Source organism: Phyllopteryx taeniolatus, chromosome 15 (genome assembly GCF_024500385.1).
Source record: "Phyllopteryx taeniolatus isolate TA_2022b chromosome 15, UOR_Ptae_1.2, whole genome shotgun sequence".
Taxonomy (NCBI): Eukaryota; Metazoa; Chordata; class Actinopteri; order Syngnathiformes; family Syngnathidae; genus Phyllopteryx; species Phyllopteryx taeniolatus.
In genome coordinates this window covers 21988833-22009913 of record NC_084516.1, presented here as the reverse complement: position 1 = coordinate 22009913, position 21081 = coordinate 21988833, and the positions used below count along the sequence as shown (strand labels likewise).

General features: G+C 44.7%; 2 protein-coding genes across 3 annotated transcripts in view; one reads left to right on the top strand and one right to left on the bottom strand.

Moving 5' to 3' along the window:
* The first annotated feature begins 1118 nt into the window (after window positions 1–1118).
* macir (macrophage immunometabolism regulator) lies at window positions 1119–7763 on the top strand. Of its 2 annotated transcripts, XM_061747884.1 has the most exons (3): window positions 1119–2994; window positions 3464–3615; window positions 5397–7763. In XM_061747884.1, exon 3 carries the CDS (start codon window positions 5410–5412, stop codon window positions 6052–6054), a length of 645 nt encoding a protein of 214 aa, XP_061603868.1. In that variant the 5' UTR covers window positions 1119–2994; window positions 3464–3615; window positions 5397–5409; the 3' UTR covers window positions 6055–7763. The 2 variants fall into 2 exon arrangements, with proteins under 2 accessions (XP_061603868.1, XP_061603867.1); XM_061747883.1 differs by lacking the exons at window positions 1119–2994; window positions 3464–3615 and adding an exon at window positions 3648–3867.
* Window positions 7764–13845: 6082 nt separating this feature from the next.
* The window catches only part of pam (peptidylglycine alpha-amidating monooxygenase), a 39506-nt gene continuing 32270 nt past the window's right edge, over window positions 13846–21081 (bottom strand). Inside the window, exons 21-27 of the mRNA XM_061747861.1 lie at window positions 20825–21028; window positions 19268–19392; window positions 17675–17771; window positions 17517–17567; window positions 16762–17007; window positions 16492–16551; window positions 13846–15622 (exon numbers count right to left, since the gene is read on the bottom strand). Coding sequence (XP_061603845.1) covers window positions 15432–15622; window positions 16492–16551; window positions 16762–17007; window positions 17517–17567; window positions 17675–17771; window positions 19268–19392; window positions 20825–21028 — 974 coding nt within the window. The 3' untranslated portion in view covers window positions 13846–15431. The remainder of the gene's footprint in view (window positions 15623–16491; window positions 16552–16761; window positions 17008–17516; window positions 17568–17674; window positions 17772–19267; window positions 19393–20824; window positions 21029–21081) is intronic.

Sequence of the window (21081 nt, the reverse complement as noted above, 5' to 3'; positions counted from 1 at the left end):
GAATGGAAGATCTGTATCGTTTGATGCCGGAACAGTTTTACTGTGTCACAGTGGATTTTTTTAAGCTTCCGCTGTGGTTTCTTAGTATTATAATTGAAGTTTATTGAGAATCAGAGTCGAACAGAACAAAGTTTCTAGCGGGGAGAGAGAAACGAAGACAAAAGACAAAGCACTAATTGTAAACAGGATGAGAAAAGTAAGTCATTATCTACAACAATGAAGCACTAAATATGAGTGTTGCATGGGGCTGTAGTCCTACACCCTGTGAGTGAAGGACAGGACAAAATGGAACAGGACAAGGACACGTGAACCCGGCTGTACAACTGAAGTGTGGTGTATTGACACTGTTTTACATGCACAAAGACTGACAAAAGTGTCCTGTAATTGCTGTGCCTGCACCTTTCCAGAGGGGTGTCAGCGGAGACAGGGCTCCCAAGCCGGGAGTCTCGGTAGCCCTGAACTCCTCCAGTCCCAACATGCAGCAATCTGCCCCGTCTCCCACATTGCCTCAAAATGTATCAGTCGAATAACTCCCACCACGGCGAAAACAAAGACTCATCAAGTTGATTGCCAAGAGAGACAGTGTCCATTGTACGCTGGGTCCAGTCCCAGTTGTGGCATTATGGGACTCAGGAGCTCAGGTGACCATCATCTATGAGGAATGTAGAAAGGTGCACTTGCTGCACAGCACAGTGAGATCTCATAGTTAACGATTGGGCCCAGACAGTCTGGTGGGAGTGGCAGCCAATCAGATGGCAATCCCCTACATAGGCTGGGTGAAGGTTGAATTCAGACTAGGGAAGGACTCCGCCATGACGAAGCCACTCCTCGTACCTGTGTTAGTATCCAGTGACACAGAGCAGAAGAGCCGATAATTGGCTATAAAGTGATAGAAGAAATAACAGGAAAGACTGTAAAGCCTTCCAGGTAACAATCAAGACATCACAAACATTGCTTCAGCTAATCTACGCCCCTGTTAATGATGAAGATGTATGAATTGTACACGCAGGGAAAAGAAGACTCACTCTCGCTGCTGGACAGGTCACCACAGTGGATGTTCACGCTAAGACTGGGACCCAGTATCATGGGCAGAACCTGCTTCTAGTCCCTAGTGCAAGACCAACATTGCCAGAGGGTGTAGTGATAAAGAGGATCTCATAACTGCCCCAGTAGAAGGTCAGGTTATGTTCCCATCGCCAACATCAACAAACACAGTGTCACCCTCAATCAACGCTCCATTCTCGGTCACCTACAGACAATAAAAACTGCTCACGCGGCTAGTGCAGAACAAATCAATGGAGAAGGGAGCAGGGCCAGGGTCAGGGGTTCCTGCATGAGGAAAGTCAGCCGCTGAATAATGTCCCGTTCGGGTTGAGTATAGCTCCGGCAGAGTTCTAGAGGAACATGGAAGACTGTTTGCGTGGTTTGAGAGATGTCATGTGTTAGTCGTATTTGGACGATAATAACGTCCATAGCTCAAGCTTTGAGGATCACAGTGAGCACCTGAGAACCGTGTTAAAGAGATACCCGGTAGCACAGGATGAAACTCAGCCCCAACAAATGTGAGGAGTTGAACAGGAAGGTGACTTTCCTGGGACGGTTAGTGACTGGAGAAGGCTACACCAAGCCTTAAAGGAGAAAGCAACTGTTGGAGAGCCGAGAAGAGTGATGGGATTCCTGTCATATTGCCGAACCTACATCCCAAACCTCTCTATCAGCTAATGCTACCTGAAAAAAACTACCACATGCAATCAGGCAAATTCGAGTTTTTGGCACTAGAATGGGCAATAGGTGAACGATTTTGCAACTATCTGTATCATGCACCATACTTTGTCATCTATGCAGATAATAATCCCTTGATTTACGTCCTCTCAAAAGCAAAGCTAAATGCTACAAGTAATAACTGGGTGGGTGAACTATCAGAGTTTGACTTTTCCATTCAGTAAAGACCTGGGAAGAGTAATGCAGATGCAGACGGCCTGTGCCCTATACCCTAAGACATCAATGAGTTTATGAGACGGTGTACAGAGGAGGTGGGTCACTAAGTGCTGGGTGTGAGTTGGCAGAGACGCTCCACCAGACTGTCTAGCAGCTGTTCCCATAGAAACATTAGCTTTAGTGAGAGATGCGAGTGCACCATCAGTCAGGAAAGAGACTCTGTCTTAGGCCGAGTTCTACACTTCAAGGAGGAAAACCAGTACGCGTCCAGGAGAACTCTCAAGGCGGAGAAATTGGACATCTTGGCAATGAGAGGACGTAACCTGAAGCCGAATGAGACTAAAGAGACTGTACACTGAATATTTACAGAACTGGAAAAACATGCAACAAGCCTATGAGATCACATCCAAAACAGCAGCTCGAGAAGCTCTTCGAGTCAAGAGAGGGTGTGACAAAAGAGTACATGGAGCTCATTTGAAACCTGGTGGACGAGTGCTTGTGCGTAACCTGTCAGAGAGAGGCAGACCAGGTAAACTCTAGTCCTCCTGGGAGAGAAAAGTGCATGTGGGAGTGAAAAGAAGGATCAGTGACAGTCCAGTGTATGAAGTAGCACCTGAGAGAGGAGGTAAAAGTCATGTGTTGCACAGAAACCGCTTACTCCCATGTCACAGCCTGGCCTTGGAGAAAGCAGATTCAACCCCTGTGAAAGAAAAGGAGGACAACATAGACGAGGGCAACGACAAAACAACACCAAAAGAGACAACTGGAAGATTCAGACAGCGAAGGTAGTGATGAAGTTAGGCTAACGTGTCGAAGAAGAAAGTCAAGGAACTGTAGATTTGAACCCAGAGGCCGAGCCACTTGTGCCAGCTCTGGTGTTGCAAGACGGAAAAGACCTGATCTGGAGGACGCAAGCATGGTCCAAGAGGGTAAAGAGACAGACGGCGGAGACGTCACAGTCAAGGAGGGTGGTGAAGGTGACAAGGCAGAGTCTGCAGGAGTCATCAGGGAAAGATAATCCTGACCCTGTGCCAGAGACGCCCGACCAATATTAATGTAAGGAGTTGAAGAATTACAGTGACATTAAATGCACTAAGACAAATATGGACTGTGAGAAGTAGGTTGATGTAATTGTATGGACTAAGGAGAAGAGACAATTGGTACTGGAATTAGCAAGAGAAAAGCGAGGCCGAACTGAGCCCCGTTACATGTAGGAATGGCTCGGTTTGGGATCTACAATTACAGTAACTCGTGTTTTACGGTATAAAGTTATGAACCAGATACTTTTGAGTATTACCAGGTTATGTAATTCAGGAACTAGCAAACTGTCACGTGTTTTTGATGGGTGTGTGGGAGAGCAAGAAGTGTTCTGTTCTGCTTCGCGCTGTTAATTCTGAGGGGCTTTGAATACATCGCTCTGCACATTGTGGGGAACACGTTTTCGCGGTTCACCTTGCTCCTCCTCTTTCATTCGATCGTTCGACTGAATTTTAACATCATTCTATATATTTTTTTTGCGGCACAGCGACCGACTGGTGAGCACGTCTGCCTCACGATCTGCGCCGAAGTCTTCCGACTCTGGGCGAGAGGTGGGGTACACCCTCAACAGCCAATCGCAGGGCACATATCAACAAACGACGAATCACACTCACGTTCACACTTACCGACAATTGAGAGGTATGTGTGTGAGTGTATATATGAATTATTATTATTATTATTTGTGGTATTAAGACGTTGATAGATAATACGACTACTACCTGCCAAACTCGACGCCCAGCACGAGCGGCGTCGCTTTTGTTGCGCCGCCTCGCAAACAGGAAGTGCTCGCCGCTCCTCCTGCTGCGGCGCCTGCGGGAGCGAGCGAAGGCCACGGAGGGCGAGGCTGCGTCCTGCTTGCTGCTTGCTGCCGCCGCCGCCGCCGACGAACAGGTCGGTGCTCCCGTTTCAGTCGGCTCCGCGTCACTTTCGCACGATTCCTGTACCCGCGTAAGCGACGGTGGTTAACAGGAACGGAGCGTATTACTAGCAAACGTTCCGCTAGCGCTATAATACCGTTTAGAAAAGCATCAGTGCGTAGCAATTATCGGTGATTCGCCGCATTCTGTTGTATTTTTTGATATCACACGGTTACTGATTTCTCGTTCACCCGTAATCGGGCCTGTTATTTGTCGACAGTTACAACGCGACGTAGCCTTGCATTTCGGATTTCTCGGTACTGTGTTGCTTTACGAATCAACCTTACGCCGCTTTTTAGCAACGTAACCGTGCTAACGCAACGATGCTAATAGCGCGACGGCTCCCTGCCGCCTCTCCGTTTACCCCTTGACCGCATCAGAACATAATTTCAGTTTATTGTGACGGAGAGAGATTGCACCTGCCTCGGATTAGCATGACGTTGTGACAAAACTGTGCCAGGGGGAAAAAAAAAAAAAAAGAACCGGCTGGTTAATACATCACAACCAGACGTGGGTACAGTAAGCAAATACTGTCCTGAAGAATAATATTACTCAAGGACAAAAGTAGTCCTCCAAATATTTACTCAAGTAACAGTGAGAAAACTACTCAGTGGAAAAAAAACTGCTCAAGTAAAGAGTAACTCGTGAGTAAAAAAACAAAAAACCAGAGCACAAATGTCAAATATCCTAAAATACAAAGAATATATGCGAGTCCACACACGGCTGCCGCCATTTCAGTTGTTACCTGCGCAAAAACCGACAGCGCATGCATATAGGGCCTCACAGAAATAGGATTTTCGTTTATTCACTTCAATGACTGAATGAAGAAGCTGTTTGCCGAGCAGGTTTAAAGGGATGACGGAAGCATTACGCAGGGCTACATTTTGCCATAACAACAGCAAAAACGTACCACAAGGTGTTTTCTTAAGTTAGAGGTGGGCTGAAATAACCACATTTGGGCAGAGACTAAATTACGCTGCATGTTAAAATGTTACTTGAGTAAATGTCGCACGTTCCTACTACCCACCTCTGATCACAACATATCATAGCAATCACATTATTCGACGCAAACAACCACCATAGGCTAGCGACGACGAGGAGTTTGGGGACGACATTGGTAGAGATTAATGCAGTGTTTTCCGACATTTATTGAGCCAAGGAACATATTGTTATATTTAAAAAAAATAAATAAATAAATACACACCAACGAGAGTGTAAGGGTCTATTGTGGAAATTGAATTCAGATATTTTTTGTTCGTGGACCACCAGTGGTACACATGCCAAACTTAATCACTGCTTTAGACTACAAGTTTGAACATCAAATCCAAATATGTAATGGCTAATTTCAATTGGCACAATAGACATTGGATTGTATTTACTAAGAACTGGGAACTGTTAAATAAAGTCACAAATACAGGGCGCCTTTTTGGTTTTATAAAGCAGGACTGACCTTGGAAAATCAGGGCAGAGGTTATATATATTTGTCTCTATTCCACCCACTAGCACGTCTCTAAAGATGGAGGTGGATCTCAGTGGAGTGTCGAGGGCCCATGTTTCCATTCTACCTGCGGCTGAGATGAAAGCTACGTTGAAAGCGGAGCCAGAAAGGCCTCGTTGCGCCAGCACGCCGTGCTCCCCCATCAGAGGTACTGTAGCAGGATACCAGATTCTCCACATGGACTCAAACTATCTGGTGGGCTTCACAACTGGTGAAGAGCTGCTCAAGTTGGCCCACAAATGGTCTGAAAACTCCCCAGAGAAGAGTTTGCTATCAGAGGTCGTGCCTAGCCCCATCCAGACCGGAGTCTCGAAATCTTTAGACGTGGCCATCCACCGCTCTTCAAGAATCTATAAAACCAAAAATCGCTACTATCAGCCTTACGACATTCCCGCTGCTAATGGTCGGAGAAGGCGGCGCATGCCCAGCTCGAGCGACACCTTTCTCAGGTCCGTGATTACAGGGGAACATGGGAGGGGTGTGCATGCACCACTACTACCTCTGTGTCGGCTTAAAGGGAAGAGGACCCAGTCCAAATCTTTGGACTACCTTAATCTTGACAAAATCACGATCAAAGAATCACCAGACACTGAGGTGTTACAGTACCAACTACAGCACCTCACCCTGCGGGGAGAGCGCATGTTCACTCGAAACAAAACTTAAAAGCACAGAAGACGACGACGACGACATTAAGTCGTCCTTCACACTGGTGGGGTGGGGGTGGGGATATGGGTGCTATTTCCATCTTGGTTTCTGCGCACCCAGATTAGACGCAGTTCTTGAACAAGACGGCCTCTGATAATCGCGCTGTTGTTAACTGGGATGAAACCCCGCACTGAACACATAACGTTGACGACAACCCTGTTAGTACTCCCACTGTGTTGAGATTGTGGAGGTCAAAATGTGAACGATTTCTTAGCAATAACCGCTTTATTTATTATACATGCACCTATCACATTGTATCATCTTTAAATTACAATCATGCCAGTTTTACTGCCACATGTAATCTCTAAAAGATGTTGCTTCTTTTAATGTCAAAATGAACATGATCATTCACGTGTATTGGATTTGTGTTTATTTCATCATTTAATATTTGTTATTAAATCACTTCCCGGAAGATATACATTTAAAGGCACCGAATCTGTTTGCGATGAGGCAAATTTAAAGCTCTTAATTAATTCCACTAATCAGAATGAATGAACAATTAGTAAGAATAGCTAATCATTCCGTTGATTGACATTTCACAGTTTTCAAGGGTGTGGCGCCACCGTCAATAGGTGGTTGAGAGCAAACTCCAATATGAATGTTCACTGTTTCATATTCACGGGCAACTGCAAATCAATTCAACGTTCGTACATTGAGCAGCCTCGACATTTACAAGAGGTGTGGCAACAATTTGCCTTGACAAAGATAATGCAAATTAAACTCCGCATGAGTTCATTTGCATGGGGATGTCATTCGATGACGCGTCGGTCACAATGTTGTTGAGGATGTTCTCGCTTCTGCTGACCAGTGGTCAAAAATACGAGAATGCAGGTATTTTTCTTTTTTTTTTTTTTTTTTTTAATGTTCTATCTAACGCGGTTCCTTGCGGTTTAGAGATTCAATTTGTCAACTGAACTCACACTGCGGAATCTTTGCTCGAGCCTCTGAATCAATCTTTTTGCACTGAGCAAATATTGTGATACCACACCTTCATCCCAGACAGACATGACAGTGAAAGGACATAGAACTAATGGAAGCGGACTAGACTAGACCAATTTACATGCGGGAGAATATCAAAAACACACATTTAGGTGGAAAATCACTTCAAACTGTGTATCTGTTTAGTACTTGGTGCTTTGCTTGCAAATATGGTTGGGAAACATTGTTTTTATGTGCATTATTTGTCACTGGCCCAGAGCAGTAAATGATGGATGTTTTTAGGAGTGTTTGTTTGTTTTAAAACTTTCAGAACCATGATAACACACTTTGCTGCTTCGTTTAAAATTAGCAAGTCATGGGGGACACCTCCAGTTCTGGAGAAATATTTGTACACCTTTTGAGTTTTTTTTTTTTTTTCTTTTTTTTTTTTTTGGGGGGGTGGCTTTCAAATGAAACCGTCAATGATTTTGTCATTTAACAGATCCTCTCCAGTGTAGGGGGATGTGATATGCAATAGAAGTCATCAAATATGACTTCACGGACGTTACGTTGATTACTATTAAGAAATGAAAACGCATTCAAAAGGTGTACAAACCAAAGTGTGCTGCGACTGTATATAAACTCACCTCCCTCTGTTCCCACTCTCCAATCACACATGTACTGCCCACTTGATGTTAACCAATGACTGTTACACTACTGATTAAAGCTTATTGCAATCGAAATGACAAGGAAGCTTGTGGTCGTGTGTTTCTACCTGGCATTAGTTTGAGATAAAAAAAAATCTATATTATATTTGCAATTGTATTCTGATCAAAGCAGAAGTGCAAAAAATGACAAGCTTACGAGAAAGATCTGTTATTCAGTGAGATAAGTAGCCGATTTCATGTATAATAAAACACAGTGTGGTATTTTGTTGTTTAAAATAACTGACACGAGGATCTAGCGAGGGGGGTGGGCATAAAATGCATAGGGTTGGCGCCCCTGCCATACACAAAATACAATGGGTGTATATGCGTGTTATTCCATAATGAACAATACATTTGGATCATAATTTAGAAGTGAAATCTAGTCGTATCTCGGTCGGACAGTGGCAACGCTCCAAGACGTATCGCCATAATTGCGTGTTTTACGATCACTGGACTTTTATCTTGTCAAATCAAACACTGTCAGGAAGGTGTGACCAGAAAATGTGTCACCTTTCACCGCAACCGGATACAACTGTTACCATGGCGAAACAAGTTGTTGTCAAACAATGGATCGCTGGGGCAATGTTAGCAAAAACAAACAAAATGAGGGAAAACGTGCGCTCTCACCGAGTGCTCGGGAGATGTCGTTTTGGGCTATCCATTCAAGGATTGCTTGAGGTATGTTCACCTACTTTAAATACAATACGGCTTGCTAGCTAGCACTAACGTTTGTACATAAGTATGCCTACGGTCTGTTGAATCATGCTCTGACGCATCGGTTTGTGAGAGTGTCATTGTTGACAACAGCGACCAAGTACAGCATGTTGAAAAGCGCTGGTCCCAATACGCAATCCCATTGGTCGACGTCGAGGTGTGCTGTCGGAGAGTTGTCGTTGATATGTCGCACTACACGGAAGCTATCAAAAAAAATAAAACATGCTAGACTTTTATTTTTGGTGTTGTAGGGCTATCGTAGGTATGATCTGGGCATAGCATGTTTGATTTTTGGGATATCGTCCGTGTAGTGTGATTATATCAACAACTCTCTGACAGCGCACCTTGACGTCAACCAATAGGACTGCGGATTGGGACCGGCGCTGTCATCAACATACAACCCCAATTCCAATGAAGTTGGGACGTTGCGTTCAACATAAATAAAAACAGAATACGATTTGCAAATCATGTTCCAATTATATTTATTTGCATACACTACAAAGACAAGATATTTAATGTTCAAACTGATAAACTTGATTGTTTTTAGCAAATAATCAACTTGGAATTTTATGGCTGCAACACGTTCCAAAGAAACTGGGACAGGTGGCAAAAAAGAGTGAGAAAGTTGAGTAATGCTCATCAAACACGTGTTTGGAACATCCCACAGGTGAACAGGTGGGCGCCATGATTGGCTAGAAAAGGAGCTTCCCTCCATTGCTCAGTCATGCACAAGCAAAGATGGGGTGAGGTTCACCTCTTTGTCAACAAGTGCGTGAGAAAATAGTCGAAGAGTTAAAGGACAATGTTCCTCAAGGTACAATTGCAAGGAATTTAGGGATTTCATCATCTACGGTCCATAATATCATCAAAAGGTTCAGAGAATCTGGAGAAATCACTGCATGGAAGCGGCAAGGCCGAAAACCAACATTGACTGTCCGTGACCTGTGATCCGTCAGGCGGCACTGCGTCAAAAACCGACATCAATGTGTAAAGGATATCACCACATGGGCTCAGGAACACTTCAGAAAACTAATGTCAGTAAATACAGTACGGCGCTACAGCCGGAAGTGCAACTTGAAACTCTACTAGGAAAAGCAAAAGCCATTTATCAACAACACCCAGAAACTGCCGCCGGCTTCTCTGGGCCCGAGCTCATCTAAGATGGACTGATGAAAAGTGGAAAAGTGTTCTGTGGTCCGACGAGTCCACATTTCAAATTGTTTTTGGAAATTGTCGGCGTCGTTTCCTCCGGGCCAAAGAGGAAAAGAACCATCCGGACTGTTATGGACGCAAAGTTCAAAAGCCAGCATCTGAGATGGTATGGGGCTGTGTTAGTGCCAATGGCATGGGTAATTTACACATCTGTGACGGCACCATTAATGCTGAAAGGTATATACGGGTTTTGGAGAAATTTGTCTTGTAGTCTGATCAACCATTTCTTGGTCAGATCCACGGTCTGTCAGCTCACTTTGATCTGCTTTATCAACAAAATCATCAGGATTACCATATTTGCTTTGTTCTTGAAGTTTTTCACTGACTGTAAATACATTCTCAAGATTATCTTCAGTGCAGTTAATCCAGAAAGGCATGAAGAGGGATTGCTTTCCATGTACGTTTGGGATTCCCAAACTCTTCATTTGGCCCATAGGGTAGATGGTTCCTGAGGAAAGAGACTCTGTGTAGGACACAAGAGGATCTTGCGTGAAACTTGGACCCATTGACATGCTAGGAAATGTCCGGCGTCAATGCTGTTGTGTCTGCCACATGATTTTCTTTCCTGGCATTTGGTTAAATCTTTGGTAAGAGACCTGTCGGTAGCGAATGAAGGGCTCATGGCGGCTCTCTCTCAACATATTTAGAGTCCAACACACAGAGTCACATCTGAGACCTGTTCATCTCTAAGGATGTTGAAATTCGACCAGAGTCACAGTTTGGTCTCTCGGCGCCCTTTGCACAGTGGTCATTGCACCGGACTATTGCAATTTTAGTCATTCGAACTGCTCTAAGTGCTAGAGGACTCTGCATCTTTTTGCACAATTGTCAAAAAAATACAAAATAAATAATGTACTGGCATTACCAGACAACTATTAACCCTGTATTGCTCAGTGACTGTTTTTTGTCAATGTCTTTATGTCTCCAAAGTGTTCTGTCAATTGACAGTGTTGTCGTACTAGAGCGTCTCCAACTACCGGAGACAAATTCCTTGTGTGTTTTTAGGACGTACTTGGCAAATAAAGATGATTCTGATATCCGGCAGTAAGTCGGACTCGTTTCCGGTGAGGGTTGGACACCGCCAAGGCTGCCCTTTGTCACCGATTCTGTTCAGAACGTTTATGGACAGAATTTCAAGGCGCAGCGTAGAGGGTTCCGGTTTGGTGGCCTCAGTATTGCATCTCTGCTTTTTGCAGATGATGTGGTTCTGTTGTCTTCATTGAGGTGTGATCTCCAACTCTAACTGGAGCAGTTCACAGCAGCTGGGATGAGAATCAGCACCTCCAGATCTGAGACCGTGGTCCTCATTTGGAAAAGGGTGGCGCGCCCGCTCCCGGTCGGGGATGAGATCCTGCCCCAAGTGGAGGTGTTCAAGTATCTTAGGGTCTTGTTCACGAGTGAGGGAAGAATGGAACGGGAGCTCGACAGGCGGATCGGTGCAGCGTCTGCAGTGATGCGGACTTTGTATCGATCCGTTGTGGTAAAGAAGGAGCTAAGCCGAAAGGAGACGCTCTCGATTTACCGGTCGATCTACGTTCCTCCCCTCACCTACGGTCACGAGCTGTGGGTCGTGACCGAAAGAACAAGATCCCGGATACAAGCGGCCAAAATGAGTTTCCTCCGCAGGGTGTCCGGGCTCTCCCTTAGCGATAGGGTGAGAAGCTCGGTCATCCGGGAGGAGCCAGATGAGGTGGTTGGGGCATCTGATTTGGATGCCTCCCGGACGGCTCCCTGGTGAGGTGTTACGGGCACGTCCCACCGGGAGGAGACCCCGGACACGATGAAGAGACTACGTCTTTCGGCTGGCCTGTGAAAGCCTTGGGATCCCCCCGGAAGAGCTGGATGAAGTGGCTGAACAGGCTCATTGGGAATACATTTGCTTTGCTTTGCTTTGCATCATACATAACAGTTGGAGTTAAAAAAAAAAAAAATGAAATAACAAATATAAACAATGGAAGGCAATCGTGATAAGGCTTCTTGTTCACTTATCGCCGCTGTTGGAGAGTTTGCCCCACTCGCCTGTTACCCAGGGCCCAAGGCCCGAATTAATGCATTTTGGCAAACTCACTGTTCGTTTTCTCACCAATAAAGAAACTCACACAAGCTTGCGATTTCTTTCGTCTTTATCTCAGGAGTTCAATAAGAGTACAAAGTCACAGAATTCTGGACTGTTTCTCTCTTCCTGAAAGCGACCTCACGCCCACGCCGCAGACGGAGACGAAACAGCACCTTTCCCTCACAACTTAACAGTTAGCAGTAAAGGTGCGGGAGGGGTCAGTCATCCGGCAGCTGTTGGACCTCGCGTGGCTCCATCTCGTCCTGTGATAAACAAGGTACACAAGCACACAGCTGCCACTGGCCAAGGTTACTTTCAGGCCACATCTAGTTTGAAGCAAACACTACTAAAAAAAAAAAAAAATAAAATATATGGACAATACGACATCGCGTAGTCAATTTTTTTTTGGGGGGGGGATCTATCTTATTTAAAAAACGTTACACGGCTTTGCCACATATTGACTTGACTTTCCCTGAACATTTACATCAAGGATTAAATGTGTACTCACGCATTCAGTCAAATTAAACTTGGGGTAAACAAAAGCTTTTTGCAACTATTGGTTGGTTTAGTACAGCAAACAGGTTGCCACAAATAATCTGATGCATTTTAGTTCCAAGATGGCGCCTACCAGTGTGGTCGCCTCGGTAACGCGCTGTCTAGTATTGTTTTTGTGTTTTTCGTCCGTCTTTGGAGACCTTACGCGACTCACTCACACAAGGCGAGACTTGCTAACCATCAAGGAGGCTACTCCGGACTTTCACCAACTTTCGCAAATCCGCTCAGTCCCCCCCCCCCCCCCGAGTTACTTACCTGGGCGGCGTCCGCGGTTTTCGGCGCATGGAGACGGAAACGGCGCCACAGAGGGAAGCGTGCCGGCATCTTGGTGAAACTCCGCAAGAGAGGACACACATTGGCGTTCCCGTCGATCCACCTCGCGAATGTACGCTCCCTACCCAACAAAATGGACGAGCTTCATCTTCTGTTAAAGACCAGTAAAGACTTCGGCCGTACCGCCGCCATGTGCTTCACGGAGACCTGGCTTTGCGACGCTGTACCCGATGGCGCCGTCATGCTTCCTGGCTTCCATATTCAGCGAGCGGACCGCAACGTGGAATCATCTTGACTGTCAAACTCCTGAAGTTTGCAGATGACACCACTGTCATCGGCCTCATCAAGGACGGTGACCAGTCTGCATATCGACAGGAAGCGGAGCGGCTGGAGCTCCGGTGCGGCCGACACAACCTGGAACTGAACACGCTCGAGACTGTAGAGATGGTCGTGGACTTCAGGAGGCATCTTTCACCACTGCTGCCTTGTGTCAACCGTCGAGACCTTCAAGTTCCTGGGAATCACAGTCTCTCAGGACCTGAAGTGGGCGACCAACATCAACTCCGTCCTCAAAAAGGCCCAGCAGATGATGTACTTCCTGCGGCTTCTGAGAAAGAACGGCCTGCCACCGGAGCTGCTGAGACAGTTCTACACAGCGGTCATCGAATTAGTCCTGTGTTCTTCCATCAGTCTGGTTTGGTGCTGCTACAAAAAAGGACAAACTCCGACTGCAACGGACAATCAAAACTGCTGAAAGGATTGTCGGTACCCCCCTACCCACCCTTGAGGACTTGCACGCTGCCAGAACTAAGACAAGAGCGTGCAAAATCCTCTCGGACCCGCCGCATCCCGGTCACCGGCTCTTCCGGCTCCTTCCCTCAGGTAGGCGCTACCGATCAATGCAAACTCGAACTAGCAGACATTCCAACAGCTTCTTCCCTCTTGCCATCACCTTCTTAAACAACTAATTTACAATTCCATTACAACATGTCTTGACGTGGCGAGCTGAGGATGTGCAGAGTGAACCAGGTGCTTCCTACCAGTGTTGGAGACCAGACTGCTGTTACAACTGTGCCAGGTCTCCACAGGTACTTTAAAGCAACAGTGAGTAATAATTACAATAATTGGGTTCTTTTATTTGTTTTTTTGCTCGGGGCCGCTCCCTTATGGACTGTTGGATTTATTAAATGTTAACAAAAAACACTGACCGCATTTAAGGCGCAACACCCACGTGAAGAGCTGAAACGCACCGTGTTCGGTGACCCACAGACAGATGAAAGAAAAGAAACTTTATGACATCCAAAAACACCATGATGCTTTGCAAACACTTTATTACACAAATACCATTGTTACTAAAATAGTACCTTTGCAGCAAAACCAGTGTCACAATAAATATCAGTTCACGTGTGACTGCAACATCCTATTTCTATGGCATGCTCTAAATACATTTTTGTTTTTCATTCAAATGACAAATGAAGCAGAGAGCGAGGTATTCTGCGAAAGGAAGTGAAAGATCAAGAGGAGCTCTTCGTCGGATGTCTCACCTTGAAGATCGTGCCAATGTATTGAACTCAATTATTTTGCGACTTTCATATGCAAAGCTTTTAGTTTCCACTCAACAATTACCTGATTCATTTGGCAAGAAATTCCAAACGCACACAAATGAACAAGATTAGAAGTACATACTGCAAGGTCGATCCAGGCCTAAAATGTTAAGTTTGGCTCTCCATCCAAAATCAAATCAATTGTATTATTGCCGACTTGAGTAAATATGCCCTGCGATACCGCCCAAAGACAGCCGGGGATTGGCTCCAGCTCACCGACCGGCAAGCTGAGTAAATCACGGAGATGAACGTGACGTAGTCCTGGACGCGGCGCCTTAAGACTAAGCTCTTCTCAAGCTATGTGAGGATAAGCGCAACAGGAAATGGATGGATGGCAGACGACGGCGAAAAGGCAAAATATTAGAAGGCACAAAATTGCAATACAAATGTAACTTGAGTTGAAACATGGGCCGAAGATGAAGACAAATAGAATATACGGAAGATATATGCGTGGAAAAGTGGCCTTTTCCTCTTAAACTTAATGTTACATTCAATTAAAATATTACATTTTCAGTATCCCCACGTTTCTGATGAAAAGCTAAGGTCCAGTATTCCAAATTGTAGAAAGTTAAATAGAATGAGCAATGAACCACAAAAAAAAAACAAATAATAATACAATTTAAAAAAACAAACAAACATACACGTAACTATTAAATAGGCCGAGTTGGGAGTTTTCTGTAATGTGGAGCATCATTTTCATGGAACAAGCAGAACAAAGTAGTTCAGTTCACAGTGTGTCACAGTCGCATGGCAGCTCAATGCGCCTCTGCAAAATCTTATCATATCATATCCAAATAATTGTGATGATTTGGCAGCATCGGCGCTATTTTGAGGATGTCATTGTTTACATGCTGGCAATTTCGCCGCCGTGACATCGAAACGCTCACGCCTCGATTTCTCAAACAGACGCTAAATAGTCCATTAACAAAAAACAAACAAACAACAATTTGGTTGCAAATACACTTAATGGCAAACTAATACTATTCAAGAGCTATGATATCAATTAAGCAATATGCCAGAGGCACTATATGACATTTTATTTGAACCAAATTGTGATTATGCTACCATAAAATGTCCAACGATTTCAAATTCAAAGCAATTCTCGGAAGTAATTTGACTGAATTTTGCTTAAGTTGAGAGTCCATTAAGAACATCTTAAACAAAGATTAAATAAATGGATTTAACGATAGCAAACTCGTCCATCCTTAAATATATAAACAATGAGGCATCTCACGACGCTTACATGATGATGAATGGCATACGCGCTGGCAAGGTAAGCAGAAGCTTCGCGCTCCCCTAAGAGGAGGATGGCGGCGGCGGCGGCGGCGGGGGATGAGCGGAGTACTCCTCGTTCTCAGACTCGCTGCTCTCGCCGTTGTCCCTTTCCTGGTCGCTGGCTTCGGTACTCAGCTGGTCGAAGCCCTGACGGCTGTAACCCTTACGGGAGGCGAAGAAGTTCCCCAGGTTCAGGCTGCCGACCGTTTTACCTGAGACGTCACAAATGAGCTCGTTCGATTCAAATGAAATGAAAGTAACATTTGTACTTGTGTACTGTGTCTAATCGTGCTTCAAGGGGTAATCAAACAAGAAGCGCACTAATAAGATTGTCATATCGTGCTCAATCGCTACGAGTCACCGACTTTCATTTTCTCACGACGGTCCACGTTAGTCGTGTTTAGCCACGTTGCGCCGTGTGACGGGCCTCAGGCCTCGGCGGAGGTCTGCGCTTCATTGAGTACTATTATGGTTCTCTTAAAAACCCGGTGAAGTCATGTTCATGTTTTTTCTCAATATGTTAAAAACCTGCCAAGACTGAGAACAATTTGGCGTTAGGGTTGTCAAGCGTCACAGTGCTCGGCTCCGATGGGCCTCTTAATTTCAACGGAGGGTGGAATTGTCCCGGCGTGGCCGCCTGGCCCCCAAGGCGCATATTTGATTGACAGCTGTGATGCGGGGCGGCTTTTTCAGAACGCCCGGAGAGTCTGAAAGCTCAAAGAACATCTCAATTCACACCATTTTGAAGCCTGATTTCATATACTTGGCATTTCTTTAAATTCACTCCAAATTTGGCAGGCTTGTAAACAACACTCTTCCCTGTGGTGTGTTAAATTTTTTTTTTTTTTTTGGGGTCACTTTACTGTGTCTTTAACAGAAAGTGCTACTCGAGTGAACAAAATGTTGCCTAGCCAACAAGTGACCTCATGTCCAAAACCGACATTTATAGGACGAGGGCTAAATTTGAGCCCCACGGGGTATGGCATGTTTTTGTCATTCCATGTTTAGATTTTGAACCCCTACTCTCAAGAATTCCCTGATCAGGTGAAGGGCCGATGAGAATCAAAAAAGATTGACTTACCTCTGATTTTTCCCAAAATCCCTCCAACAGCACCGGACTCAGTTTTCACCTCATACCGGTCTGCCGACAGACACAAGTTCGAGTGAGTCAAAGCAACAACATACACGCAGGTTCATGACTCCCACACTAACAATTATCGTGAAAATCGAATGTATGCTTTTACTGTCCTCATGGGCACCAGCTTCACTTTGGTTCAAAGGTCAGATCAAACCTATTACGAAACCGCCCTTTAACTGAGAAGCGGCTCGATAGTCTTCCTGTCATACGTACGGTTTTTTCTCCAGCAGATGAAGACTCCTATGGACATGACGAGCAGAAGAGGGATGAGCAAGAGCACGGTGATAAGCGCCGGTAGGAGACCTTGCTCTCTTTCTGGCTTGGCAATAATCTTTTTCTTCTCATCTTCTTGGGGCTTCAGGTGTTGAGACAAATATGGCGTCTGTTGGACGTGAGCGGTCTGCAGTCTTGACAGGTTCTGCTCTGGCACCACTTTGGTTTGGATAAAGGACTCCATTTCTACGGAGAGAGAAATGAAAAGTAAGACCGGCGGTTTGTTTTTCAAATGATGCGTGCAAAAAAATGCATAAAACAAGGAGAAATTCTAAGAAACTACAAAGTGCAGTTTCTAAACGAAAAAGTAAGTGACCTTGTTGGATGATGAGTTAACTCGCCAACCACAGTTTTTGAACCTTTCACTGGCCACACCCATACGCGATCGCTGCCATATTTGTTGAATCAAGAAATCAATTAAATAGTGCCTGCCAGACAAAATGAAGTAGTCTCCAAGAGCTAAAAAAAAAAAAAGTATCATTATGTCACTATCCAATGAAATTCAAGAACAAATGAGAAATAGCCATTTCCAAGGTTTAGGGACACAGGCGAACCACGGTCAGAGCCATTATCCACAAATGTAGAAAACTAGAAGAGTAGTACTGATAAACCTCCCCAAAGGTCATCGGCCAACCAAAATCCCGCCGACAACGTTTAAGTTTGCTACGGAAAACTTTGTGCAAGTCGAAACTTACCTTCGAGTTCTTCAACTTCAATTCCAGCCTTCTTGACTGAACGATGAGTCTCTGGAATAGGAAACAAATTGAACAGATAACAAAAATGGCGACTCTGGTAGAGAATTTACAATCTAAAGAAAAAGCAAAACAAACAAAAAAGCAGTGGTAGAGCTTACTCTCGGCTGTAAACTTGAAGACAGTCTTGCTGGTTGCGTCCCCCACAAAGATGCTACCATTTTGGGTGACAGCAATGTCATGGGGCATTTTGAACTCCTGAAAAAGGAATTTCAATAGAATGTCAAACAAAATGCATGTACACTTCATGAACTCCAAGTTGGTATGAGCAGTGATCCAAAGTAAATCTTTTAGTTGCTCCCCCCCCCCCCCCCCCCTAGTCTCAGGGGCATTGCAGGTTTCCATTCAGTGGTATGGCTGAACTGGTCGCCAGGCGATCGCAGAAAAATATCGTATCGCACTTTAAAACCAAATCAACTGATGAAGAACTAGTAATTATTTTGAAGACAATTTTCTACGTTTGCATCGTTTCCCCAAAAACTAAATTGACTGATGAAGTGAGAACCATTTTGTATGTACAAGAAATAGTCACCTGCTCTGTAAGTGTTAGCTTTATCTATTAAAAAATAAAAATAACAGATACATACTGCATTAACAATAAGATTCAGCCAAACGAAATATTTTTGTAGTGAAGTTGTTGATTAACACTAAATTGCACATTTAACTATTACCACAGTAAGAATGTCTTTTCACAAAAGGGCGAGTGAATGACCTGCAGAGAGCTGGGACCAAAGTAACAAAGGCTACCATCAGTAACACACTACAGTGCCAGGGACTCAAATCCTGCAGTGCCGAGACGTGTCCCCCTGCTTAAGCCAGTACATGTCCAGGCCCGTCTGAAGTTTGCTAGAGCGCATTTGGAAGATCCAGAAGAGGATTGGGAGAATGCCATATAGTCAGATGAAACCAAAATAGAACTTTTTGATCCAAACTCAACTTATCGTGTTTGGAGGAGAGATAATGCTGAGTTGCAGCCAAAGAACACCATACCTACTGTGAAGTATGGGGGTGGAAACATGCTTTGGGGCTGTTTGTCCTCCAAAGGGACCAGGACGACTGAACCGTGGAAAGGAAAGAATGAATGGGGTTATGTATAGTGAGATTATGAGTGAAAACCTCCTTCCATCAGCAAGGGCATTGAAGATGAAACGTGGCTGGGTCTTTCAGCACGACAATGATCCCAAACACACCGCCCGGGCAACGAAAGGGGTGGCTTCGTAAGAAGCATTTCAAGGTCCTGGAGTGGCCTAGCCAGTCTCCAGATCTCAACCCCATCGACAATCTTTGGAGGGAGTTGAAAGTCTGTGTTGCCCAGCGACAGCCCCAAAACATCACTCACTGCTCTAGAGAAGATCTGCACGGAGGAATGGGCCAACATACCAGCAACAGTGTGTGAAATCCTTGTGAAGACTTACAGAAAACGTAAGTATTGAGATGAACTTTTATTATTGACCAAATACTTATTTTCCACCATTATTTGCTATTCAAAAAAATCAAGACAATATGATTTTCTGGATTATTATTATTATTTTTTATTTTTTTTAAACTAATTTTCTCTCTCATAGGTGAGTTATACCTATGATGAAAATTACAGGCCTCTCATCTTTTTAAGTGGGAGAACTTGCCCAATTGGTGGCTGACTAAATACTTCTTTGCTCCTCTGTACATTAGCGTGAGTGTAAAGGTTTGTTTACCTTTTTCTTTGGGCTGAAGGTATCCAGAATGTCCTTGGTTGCATAATTTATTGCAAAGCCAGTTGGAGGAGGGGAGTGTCCAATCATAGATTGTCCATTTACCGCAAAGATTAGGCCAGCTTCACCTGCACGCAAGCACATTCAAAACAAAGCTAACATTTCATACAGTGGTAGCTCTCTCCGAACAACGTACTAAGAAAGACAAGTTATATTAGAAAAACGTCAAATATGTATGCCGTATGCCCTCTAAACATAGACTTTGGGCAAGAGGTGGGGTACACCCTAGACTGGTTACCAGCCAATCGCAGTGGGTTTGATCAAAATGATGAATGAGACAAGAGACGAACATTTCCAGGAACAGTACTTACCGTATTTTCACGACCATAAGGCGGTGCGTATTTAAAAGGCGCAGTCTATTTCTGTATTTAACACGTACACAAGGCGCACCGCATTACTGGGCGGAGGCATGGTAAAACATACGCTAGCATTAAAAGGCAGCGGGAGCAAAACTGAGTTTGGTTGTACTTTATTGACGTATTTAACAAAGTACTCACGTTATTTTTGGATCAATCCTCATCCACAAATCCATCAAAGTCCTCATCTTCTGTATCCGAAATGAACAGCTGGGCAAATTCTCCATCAAACATGCCAATTTCCCTCTCGTCATTGTCGAGATGGGCGCGCATGGAGTCGCAGATCAACAGGGACGGTGATGCGTGGGGAAAAAAACCACCATTTGGTCTATTTACGTGCACCTCACTCAGCCACGCTCTCATTTTCTCCTCGTCCATCCAGGCCTTTTGATTGGCCTTAACGATGACTTCGGCTGGAAACCTTTCTTTAGGCAGCGTCGTCTTCTTAAAAATCACCATAGGTGGCAGTTTCTGTCCATTGCCATGGCAACCAAGCACAACAGTAAAAGCCGACTTCTCGTGACCCGTTGTGCGTATCGTTTCCGTGCTGGTCCCCTTCTTCTCGACAGTGTGGTATTGGTGTGGATGTCGAAAGTGAGCGGCACCTCGTCCATGTTGGTGATGTGGTTGGGCTGGATGTATTTGCCGGCAATCTTTTTACTGCAGTAGGAGCGGAAGATGGCCAGCTTTTCCTTGTAATCCGCCGGAAGTTGCTGCCCCACGGTAGTCCTTGCCCGGATGGAAAAGATGGCGCCGTTTCATAAAACGAAAGACGGACCGCCTTGAAAATGTTCGATTTTCATTTCTTCTGCAAGCAGATTTTGGAACTCCATTTGGGAGAAAATGTAAGACTTTTAAGTGTGCCTTATGGTCGTGAAAATACGGTAAATCTGAATCTGATACACAACTTAGAAGATAGCATTATTTGTGAGAATAGGCCCACTTTTTTATATCAGCAAAAGTATTGGAATGCGACTTTCGTGCTCGGGTGCATCCTAATACACGGACTATGCAAACAAATATTTGTTGATTGTCTGCTCACTTTAGTATTTGGATTTTTAGATTTTTTTTTTTTTTTTTGAATGTCCTGGACAGTCTCGGCAGAAAACACAGCTAAGTTCTCTTGCTAGCCCTGTGAACTCACCTCCAACAGGACTGAAGGCGATGGCATAGACGCTTTTGCCAAACTCCTCTTTTTTGATTTCCTTAACAAACTCTCCGGTTTGCGCTATGAAGCACTGGATGCGTCCATTCTCCCGGTCGGCCACACACACTTCATTTCTCTGCGGGAGAAATGCAAGGCTGTGCGGGATCCGGAACGGTACACGCCTTCTCCTGTCTGATGAGCCTAGATGAAAGGATTTTCAATAATTGTCATCACTTCAATTTCTTTTTTTCTAG

What these genes read in the sequence shown, in the direction of transcription:
- macir (XM_061747884.1), top strand. Translation starts at nt 5,410, where the DNA reads ATGGAGGTGGATCTCAGTGGAGTGTCGAGGGCCCATGTTTCCATTCTA.